General features: G+C 54.8%; 1 protein-coding gene across 1 annotated transcript; it reads right to left on the reverse strand.

The window, feature by feature from the left end:
- Window positions 1-1,451: 1,451 nt before the first annotated feature.
- LOC128910629 (homeobox protein not2-like) lies at window positions 1,452-3,380 on the reverse strand. Its single transcript, XM_054204077.1, has 3 exons — window positions 3,146-3,380; window positions 2,163-2,347; window positions 1,452-1,688 (listed from the first exon to the last, which is right to left on the reverse strand). Exons 1-3 carry the CDS (start codon window positions 3,378-3,380, stop codon window positions 1,452-1,454), a joined length of 657 nt encoding a protein of 218 aa, XP_054060052.1.
- Between the last annotated feature and the right edge of the window lie 6,965 nt (window positions 3,381-10,345).

Consider the following 10,345-nt stretch of genomic DNA (forward strand, 5'->3'; position numbering starts at 1 on the left):
TCACATCGTCCTTCTCCCGGCACCTTCCCCTTCTTCTTGCACTGTCCCCTTCTTGCATTGCCCCCCTCTCCTTGCACCATCCCGTTCTCCTTGCATTGTCCCCTCTTCCTTGCATTGTCCCCCTCTCCTTGCACCATCCCCTTCTCCCTGCATCATCCCCTTCTTATATTGTCCCTTTCACTTTGTACTGTCCCCCTCTCCTGGCATCATTCCCCCTCTCCTTGCACTATCCCCTTCTAATTGCACTGTCCCCCCTCTCCATGCACATTCTCCTTCTCCTTGAATTGCCCCCTTCTTATATTGTCCCCTTCTCCTTCCACCATCCCCATCTCCTGGCATCATTCCCGTCTCCTTGCACTGTCGCCACTCTCCATGCACCATCCCCATCTCCTGGCATCTACCCCTCTCCTGGCATCATCTCCTTCTCCTTCCATTGTCCCCCTCTCTTTGCACTGTTTCCTTGCACTGTCCCCTTAATTGTCCCCCCTCTCCTTGCCTTGTCCCCCTTCTCTTTGGCTCATCCCCTCTCCCTCCTTCTTGCATCATGTTTCACACCTGCTCAAACAAACCCTCTACCTGGTTCCCATCTTCCGTCAGCCCCAAGCCCAGGGCAGTCAACAAGAAAATAAGTTTAGTAAAAGCTGGTGCTGCCCAGGCAAGCACACAGATGTCCCCATTGCTGCTCTTATCTAGGAGGTCCAGGGCCGCTGGTACTTGATTGCTTTGCGTCCTTGCAAGGAGATCCGCACAGAGGCCATCCCTGGCTATTCCCCAGGCCAGTGTCTGTCCCACCTGCTGGATTTGAAACCTCTACATCTGCCTAAGCAGGGCCAAACAATTTAAATTAAAACCTGGCTAATCCTGTCCAAGCCGAGATGGCACCCCAGGTGCCCAGCTCACTAAGCCACCACCAGCTCTGCTCTCCAGGTGCATTTTCCCTATTTTCCTGTCTCCAAAAGCCCTGGAAAGCAGGATGCCATCACTGGGTTGGAATGTGTGAGCTGTGGGCAAGAGCAGGATGTTATGGAGAAGATGCTGCTGGCAGGAAGGAAGGTGGGAATGGATAGACCATGAGATGGAGGTATTCTGCAATGACGTGGGCTCTGTGAAGGTCCTGAGCTATTTTAGAGCACGAGGAGGTCTCTGAGCACCCAGTGCCTTTGGGATGAGCCTGGCTATGGGGCTGATTGTGGGTGGAATGTGCAGGTGGCCCCTACTCCTATGGTCCTCCAGGGCTTACTCCCATGAACAAGCACCCACTGAACCCTTGCTGCCACTGCAGGCATGTGTTGTGCCTCTTCCTCCTCCTGCAAAGATGAGCCCAAGAGTTGCATAAATAATTTATTTTCGCACTGCAAAAATTATGGGTGCCCTGTATATATTAGATACACTTATTGCCAGCTATGATACATTCATATAATACACACGGAAAAGCAGCCCGAAGGGGCGATTCAGCAGCTCTTTGCCACAGTCTGTGCAGGTGCTGTCCCTGAGCCCGGGGAGGAGGCTATGTTCCCCTGGCCGTCATCTGGCTCTGCTGGGAAGTCCTTGTCCTCTTCGCCATGGTGGCTTTGCGAGTCGGGGCTCCTCTGTGGGGTGGACAAACCCATTTTGGCCAGTTTGGCTTGTTGCTGTTCCAGGCTTTGTTTCCTCCACTTGATCCTCCGGTTTTGGAACCAGACTTTCACCTTAGGAAGAGGTAAAGCTTAGTTTTCAAACCCGGTTTCTCCATGGACCATGGGGCCATGGTCCGCTAAACTTCTGTGGTTCAGGCAGTGCCACGACACTCCACAAACCCTTAGGTGCCCACAGGTCCCCTGCCACACCTCTGTTCCTAGCAAGATGGAAAACTGTCTCCTGCAACCCAGAAGCTGAGACTACATTGGTGAGCTGGGACCTGCCAGTGGTGGAGTAGGTCTAACCCTCAGATGGACATAAGTTCAACTCCTCCATGTGGCCCTAGGACAGCTGCTTTGCGACTCAGTTTCCCCATCTGTGATCCTCCACCCTTTTCATGTAAACCATCTGCAATTACTACCCCACACGGGTCCTGCCCCAGGCTGAGGGACATGGCCCAGGTCCCACCCATTGGCACACGGGTTTGGGAGCCTCCCTGGACCTGCTGGTGGGGGCAGGTGGAGATGGAGCACAGTGGGGCTTACCTGCTCTTCAGTGAGGTGCAGGGAGGAGGCAAGCAGGCACCTCTCTGTGCCCACCATGTACTGCTGCCGTGCAAACTCCTTCTCCAGTCGGGCCAGCTGGTCACTGGTGAAGATGGTCCGGACTCGCTTGGCTTTGCCAGTCTTGGCTTTGAGGATGGGGAAGCAGCACTTGGAGATCAGGAAGCCTGGAGGCAAACAAAAGAGGGGAGGTCAGGGTGGAGAAAAGCCCTTGGAGGGGTCCCCTTTAGAGTAGGGTCCCCCTTGAAAGATCCTTTCTTGTAGAGGCAGAAAGGACCTTCCCATTTGGAGGGGCCCCTTTTGGGGAGGCAGAAGGGGTCTCTTAGGTGGGGGTCCCCTATTTGAAGAGGTGGGAGACGATCCTCCATTTAGAGAGGATCTCCTTGGAGAAGTGAATACAGGTCCCTCTTGTAGAAAATCCCTTTGGAAGGGGGTCCCCATGAAGAGGTAGAAGGAGCTCCACCATTTGGAGATGTCCCCCTGAGAGAGGCCAGAGGGTCCCATTTGGAGGGGCAGAAGAGGGTCCTTGTTGGAGAAATCCGCTTGGGAGTAGGCAGAGGTGGTCCCCCCACTTGGAGTCATCCGAATGGGAGATGTGGATGGGGGTCGTGCCCCTGGAAAAGGTCCCTTTGTGAGATATGTCCCCTTTGGAAAGGTGGCCAAGGGCTCCCCTTGGAGAGATGAAAGGAGGTCCCCATTTGGAGATGTCCCCATGGGAGAGGTGGACAGGCCCACTGTAGAAGAGGTCCCCTTGAGCGGGGTCCTCCATTTAGAGAGCTAGTGAAAGGTCCCCCCCTTGGCGTGATGGAAATAGGTCCCCCATTTGGAGGTGTTTCTATGAGAGAGGTGGATGTGGGTGCCCCTGGAAGAGGTCTCCTTGAGAGGGCTCCCACCCTTTGGGAGGTGGAAGGAGGTTCCCATTTGGGGGGGGGTCCCCCTGCGGGGTGTCGGGGGGGTGTCGGTACCTGTGGTCCCCAGGCGGGCGGCCCAGGCGGGCGGGACCCCGCAGCAGGCGGTGCAGAGCGGCCGGGGGGCGGCGGGCGGCGGCAGCGGCGACAGCAGGACCCGGGCGGCGGCAGGGCCGGGAGCCGGGGGAGGACCCCGGAGCGGCGGCGGCGGGGGGGAGTCGCGTCCCAGCAGCGCCGCGATGGTGAAGGCCTGGCCGGGCCGGGCGGGGGGCAGCGGGGCCGGGGCCGGCATGGCGGGGTCTGCTCGGAGCCGTGTCGCCCGCCTTTATACGGCCGCCCCGACCGGCCCCCGCGGGACTCTTGTCCGTCCCCAGGAGATCGCGGGGGGCGGAGGGGATGGGGCGGGATGGGGCGGGCGGGGATCGATGGCATCGCCCTGGGCCCTGCCCGGTGGGGTGGTGGGGCGGAGGTCCTGTGTCCCCTCCCTGTCCCCCCTGCCCTCGATGGGGATGTGTCTCCCCATGTCCCACTGCCCTCGACAGGGGTATCCCCCACCATGTTTCCCTGCCTTCGACCATGGAGGTAGCCCCCTGCTTCCCCTGCCCCTGGAGTGGAGACCCCCATGTCCTCCCCCGGGGTGGCTTTGGCCCTGAAATACTCAGGCAGGAGGATCCAGGCACCCAGGGGACACCACAGGACAGACAGTGTCACCCCAAGGCCAACAAAACTCCCAAGGGGGGGTCCCCCTTGAGTCCATCCCAGCCCATCATGCTGGCATGCACCCCACTGCACAGCTGCTTTTTGGAGGGCACAGCTGTACCCCAGGCCAGCAAGGCAAAGGGACGGGACCAGGGATGCTCTGAGAAGCAGTGGCAGAAGTGGGGGGCTGTGCCTGCACCCCCCCAGCTCACCCCTCTCGGCTGATGGGATTCAGATGGTCATTAGGGTTTGAGATTCTTAAAATCATGCAGCTTTTCCTAATGAGCTGGGAAAAGTCACACCTCGGGCCCGGCGCGGTGGGGGAGCGAGCCCCGGTCAAAGGACTCCACCAGGTCTGGGGGGTTTATTGGGGAGGAAATAGGGCACGGGGGAGTCGGGGGACCAGGGTCCACATCTGCACAGCAGCAGCCCCCCTCGCTCGGCTTTCACAAGGTCCCTGGGACCCAGCACACGCGTGCACAGCACCCCAAGCTGGGGAAAAAAAACCCTAGGATTGCTCCAGCGCTGAGAAAGTCATTACGGAACTCTGCCCTGGTGGTGAGGATCCTCCATTCTGCAGCTGCGTGGCCACCTCCGTGATGGGGATGGGAAAAAGGACCCTCCTGGCTCCACGGTACCAGGGCACACCGGAGCCCTGTACTGGCAAGTGAAGGCTCCCCAGGGGTGTCTACATTAAAAAGCCATAAAAAGCCCACGATGGGCACCATGCCAGCGGCGATGCCATGCTGCCTGGCCCATCACAGGGGCATCATCACAGGGGCATTGCTCCACAGCCACTGCGGTGGGGGCAAATAAAGACCCCAGGGGGGACAGACATGAAAGGGCAGCAGATTTGGTGTTATTAGGTCTTAATTACAGTCTTGAAAAGACCAAGATAAAAAAGCAGGAGGCTCCTGCCGGGGCTTGGTGGACTTGGGCATGTTTGGTTAGGAGGTGCTTTCCCTTTTTTTATTCCCTTTTTCCTCTCTCTCTGTTTGATGGAGCTCAGCAAACACGCACACACACACACACACACGCTATGCAGCAGGGTGGCCCCAGGACCAGAGGGTGCCCAGCACCCCTGTGCTGGATGGGACGCTAATGGCGTCTGTGGGGTTGGGATCCAGGTGATGTGGGGCCAAAATGGGGATACTAGTACCCAGTGGTTCTTTGGGACAGCCAGGTGGGAAAATCCTGCCCTGTAGAGATGGGGAGGGAGGGGTTTAGTAATCTGGGGGAGGGGGGGGCGTGATGCCGTGCAAGCAAGGAGCAGGGGCAGGCTGGAATGTGGGGGGTCGTTGCCCACCAGGTCCAGATCCAGAACAGGGATGTCAACCCAGGTGTGGCTCCTGCCTAATTTTGAGGCAAAATTGCCCCAAGGCTCCGACTCCTGAGCTAATTAATAACAATGCTGCTCATTAGCCCTTGGCTGGGCTGTCTGGGCAGGGTGTGGATTGTCTGTCTGAGGAGTGGGGCTTCCAGGTTCACCCCCTTGTCCCAGGAACACCACCCCCGCCACCCCTGCCTTGGTCTTGTGACCATCCCCTGTCCTGCAGCATCCCACTGTCTGGCCATTGTCCGTCCAGCCCAGCTCTTGGAGCTTTTTGCCCACAAAATCCCCCTGCATCCGATTGCCGATATGCCATACCAGTCCTGTGCTGGGCACTGGCGTGGAGACATGCACAGTTTGCAAGGAAAAAGAGTATTTTCTACCAACTCATCTGAAATTATTGGAAAAAAACTAAGTGTTTGGACACCCACTGCCATCAAGTGGCTGCAGAGGATCCAGGCCTGACCCTCGGTGTCATGTCCCATCCTGTCTGTCACCCTGCATTCGCCCCGATAATTTTTTCTCAATCTCAGATCTCCGTCCCAATTATATCCACTCTTCCTTTGGTGTCATTAAAGGTTTCACCACCCGGATTTGGGACGCAGAGCGAAGCCCTCCCTTAAGCATCATAAGATATGCAGCTCCGCTTCTTCTCTGGATAGACTTGACCCAGCTCTAGGGAGGTTTTCTCAAGCAGGACTCATACATGCACAGGTCACCACCACCACCAGCGGCTGTTTGTGGATGCAAAGAAAAAAAAAATTATCTTTTTTAAACCCTGCAGGTGGTTGACCTGGGGAACTCCTTGCCCAGGAGCTCTTGGAGGTTGAGAGCTTCAACAGAGGAAATAATAACATCTGTAGCTGTATGATACAGGCTAAAATACACCATGCCCCAAACCAGGCGAATCCTGCAGCAGAGCTAGGTGGCTCAGGGCTGGGACAGGTGCCACCAGGGCTGGGACGAGTCCCCCCTCCAGCAGACACATGGGATATAAAATTGAAGCAGGAGGTCTATGTCTTCTTTAAAGGTTTTGCACCTTTCCATGCACCTGAAGGAAAACTGGTGATTTTTTTTTCTTTTTTTTTTACATAATCTTCCTTAGCTTCTGTTTCATGGCTTTTTAGAGCCATGGCTCTAAGCGAGTCAGTGAGTATCCCCAGTTGCAGGCATCCCAGTTAGTGAGCATCACAGGCAGTGAATATCCCAGTTAGCGGGGATCCCAGTTAGCAGGGTCCCGGTTAGCAAGCGTGTTAGTTAGTGGGAGTCCCAGTTAGCAAGCATCCCACTTAGCTGGCTTCCAGTTAACGAGGATCCCGGGTGGGCAGGGTCCCAGCAGGGTCCCGGCGAGCGGTTCCCGGCTGGGCCGTTCCCCCGTTGACCGCCAGAGGCCACTGCCCGACCGCGCTCGGCCCCGCCGGCGGCGGCACCAGCTGGGACCGCGGGAGCGGGGACACCGGGTTGGGGGACACCGGGGAAGGACACAGCAGGCTGGGACACACCAGGGATGGGACACAGCAGGCTGGGACGCCCCGGGATGGGACACTCCGGGATGGGACACACAGGGCTGCGACACCGGGGCTGGGGCACGCTGGGAAAGGACACACCGGGTGGGACACCCCAGGCTAGGACACACCGGGGGTGGGACACACCAGGGCTGCAACACCAAAGCTGGGACGCACCGGGATGGGATACACTGTGATGGGACACAATGCGATGGAACACAAAGGGATGGGACACACCAAGCTGAGACATGCCAGGGTGGGACATCCTGAGACTGGGACACAGAAGGCTGGCAAACTCCAGGGCGAGGAGGTTTCTCCCGAAATGCTGTGTGGATAAAGGGGCTCCAAGTGGAGGGTGACAGCCTGTCTCCTCTCCATGCCAAGGGACCACCGTTGGCCATGGAAGCTCTAGCTGAACTTTCGAGTGGTACAGAGATGATGAGGACCACCTCCAGGAGAAAGCCCAGCACAGTCCTACCATGTGTGCATGCAAACCAAGGTCAGAACAAGGACAGCATCACTGCCCTCTGTGCCCCAGACCACGGGTGTTTCTAGGAACTGAAATCTGCCCGGGAGCTCAATACAAGTTGTGTAACTTCATCCGAGCTGCATGAACTCTGTGGGGGTGGCTGCATCCCACTTGTTGTCTGACCCCATGGCAAGCTGGCCAAATTCAGCCCATCACTAACTTAGAGAAGACACGTGAGTTGCAACCAGCCTCAAAACCCCATTAATCAGCCCTAAAAGGGCACATCCTGGGGCAGAACTGTAAGGCCATGCCCATCCCCCATGGGGCAGCATCAACCAGGGACTATGGGAAGGTTGATGTTTGTGCTTCTCCATGTGCTGGTTATGGGGCAGCGGGGCCAAACATGTGTCTCTCCTCCAATTTCCACCAGGCTGGAATGTGGTGCAGGGGGTTTACAGCATCTCCAGGGCCACCAGCATCTCTGCACGTCCCCACTTTTGCAGTACCATTTACCCCCAAAATCTGGGAATGAGTCGAACCCCCTGTCCATCTGCCTGGCTGGGAAAGTCAAAAGCAGTGTCATTGCCAAATCCAGAGGCACCTGCAGAATTGATGGCGACGGATTTCCACCCTTATTTGTCAACAAGCCTTGCTGGCCTCCCCCCCAACCCTGCAAAGCCCTGTTAATCTCCGATACAATTGCAGTTTGCTGTGCAAACAGCTTGGGTGGGGGCAGCGTGGGGCTTGCATGAGAAATGTGTCATTTGGGGGCGGCCGGCAGCCTTGTGGGTAAGCCAGCAAGTGAATCGTGGCATCACTAACGCCGGATTGAAATGATTTTGAAGCAATTGCCCTTCAATAACCCTAATCCTCGGCTGTGAATGGGGGTTTTTAACTCCTGGCCATTATTCCCACCTTATTATCTATTGATTGACTTTTAGAAAGGGTAATAACCTAAATAGATTGATGCTCTGAATCCCATGCGGAGATCAAATGGAGCCAATGGTTGATTTTCCATGTGGGATCCAGGGGATAAAGCCCAGAGCTTTATTTTGGCCCCTGAAGCGGAGATGGGGGCGAAGGGGTGATGGGGAGCAAGGAGATGGGGCAAGGGGAGGGGGAGAAAGACCTGCAGTGAGCGGCAGCCTCCGTCCCTCCCTGCTCCACCAAACAATCAGAATAAAAGCAAATTATTTCTCCTATTTTCCTTCCCAAGATGAGCGATAAACTGTCCATCCACGAAAAGAAACTGATAACGCCTCTAATTTTACTGGAAGGCCTAAAAATGCCATTTCTACGCAAAACAGGGTGCTGCTCTCCTCCCCAGCCAGCCTTTGATAAATGTTGTTTTTTTTCTCTTTTTTGCCTTTTTTTTTTCTATTTCCCGTTCGGTTTGCAAGGGGAAATGCCCCCGGAGCTACAAACAGCGCACAATAAAGCAAAATAATATTTTAGTCAAAATAGGCAGACGGTGCTCGCAGCCAACTTTCAAATTAGCATTTTGAGGGCAAATATGCAGACAATTTGAGATAATGAGGCCTGATTATTCAATCCAATGAATGTTAAATAGGCAGTGAGGGCGCCCGCGTCTTATCTCCCCAGCTTTCGATTTATTTTAGTTTAGTTTAGTTTTAATCGTTTCCCATTTGAACTCTTTATTTGTCTTGGCTCCAGCCCCCCCCTCCCTCCCTCTCTTCCCGGGCATCCCTGCGCTGCCAGCCGGGATTTTGCAGTGGGAAATCACCGTCATGGACCCGCCATCCCGTTTGCAACCCATTTTCAGGGAGCATTTTGCAGCTTGTCCCTAAAAAATAGGAGCCCCAGGGACGTTTTGGTGCTGCTGTCAGACCTGGTCCATGTGTGTGTCCCCCAAATTGGGGGATGTTCGTTTGGGTGATGTTTTGATGGTGGCGTGAATTTTTGCAGAGATGTGCATCATCAGCACAGAGATTTGGGGTGATGCGTCCTCAACTCTGGCTCATCCTTCATCCCTTGCCTTTAATCCCAGGGCTGTTTGTGCAGGTGATGGTGCAGTTGCTCCCACCCTGGGTCTCAGCACCCATTGTAAAATGAACACAAACAGCAAATGAGCCCTGTGGAAGATGACCCCAGCAACCGCTGTCACCCCAAAGCAAAGCCCAACTCAGCATCCCACCCAGCTCAGCATCCCATCGTGCAGCCCCCGCAACCTTCCAGCAGCATTTTTCTTCATTCTCGTGGAAATGCCATTTATTTGCAACCCCAAGGAGGTGCATTTCCCATCACCCAGGGAGGGAAGGGTCAGCTCCAGGCTGGGGAGCTCCTGGGGGTGCGCAGCACCAAGTGCTGCCGGGGTCACCCCAATGGAGAGTGGCATTTTGCACCAAAAATAGGGAAAAAAAGCAAAATTATGTAATTGGCACTGTTTTCCAGCTCCTTGTCAGCAAGGTAGCTGGGTTAGGCAAGACCCCCATTGAGGATGCCATTGCTATGATACTTAGGAGCGGGCTGGGGGAGATGCACGGCTGCCATGGAGGAGGAGGAAGCAAAAATTAAGCAAAAATTAAAGTTACACAAGAATTAAAGTTAAGCAAAAATTAAAGCAGAAATTCAGGTTACAGCAAAAGTTAAAGTTAAAGCAAAAGTTAAAGCAAAATTTAACCCAGCTCGGGCTCACTGAGAATGGTGTGAAGAGTACCTGTAAGGCAGTGAAATGTCCATTGCACTGCTGTAACCCCTGTTTTCTCTGTGATCCAAGAGAAGAATTAAAAAAAAATCATTGATTTCAGGGGTAATTATAAAAACTTTTTATGCCTCAAATGCAAAGGTGGAGGTAAAAATCAGAGATGAATAAATAAGAGGTGGGAAGCAGAGCAGGGCAGGGAAGGTGAAGGGAGACAGAAAAAAAAAATCCCAATTACGGGGGCAAGGATGGAAAGCGTTGGAGAGGAGGAGATACAGCGAGAAGAGAGATAATCAGAAGGCAAAAAAAAGGGGAAAAACAATCAAAAGAAGGCAAAATAAAAAGCAGATGCTGAGGAGGGATAAGAGGCGCCCGGCAGAGCGGGGCTGGGCACCGGACTGGAGGGATAATTGGATTTCGGTTCATCTCGGGGGCGATAAGAAATTCCCCGTGTAGTTTTTTTCCCCTATTTGCAGCATATTTTAATGCGAGATTTGAATAAAGCTGGGGCAGTGCCTCCTGCTGGAAAAAATACGGGTTGCTGAGGGGTTTTTCCCCCATTTCCGCTAGTTTATGCTCTCATTTGGAGGCT

Source organism: Rissa tridactyla, chromosome 5 (genome assembly GCF_028500815.1).
Source record: "Rissa tridactyla isolate bRisTri1 chromosome 5, bRisTri1.patW.cur.20221130, whole genome shotgun sequence".
In the NCBI taxonomy this organism is placed as follows: Eukaryota; Metazoa; Chordata; class Aves; order Charadriiformes; family Laridae; genus Rissa; species Rissa tridactyla.

Coding starts and splice junctions, on each gene's coding strand:
- LOC128910629 (XM_054204077.1), bottom strand. CDS start 3,380: ATGCCGGCCCCGGCCCCGCTGCCCCCCGCCCGGCCCGGCCAGGCCTTC. Junction 2,348..3,145: donor CGCCCGCCTGGGGACCACAG/GTACCGACACCC, acceptor GTTTGCCTCCAG/GCTTCCTGATCTCCAAGTGC. Junction 1,689..2,162: donor TGCACCTCACTGAAGAGCAG/GTAAGCCCCACT, acceptor CCTCTTCCTAAG/GTGAAAGTCTGGTTCCAAAA.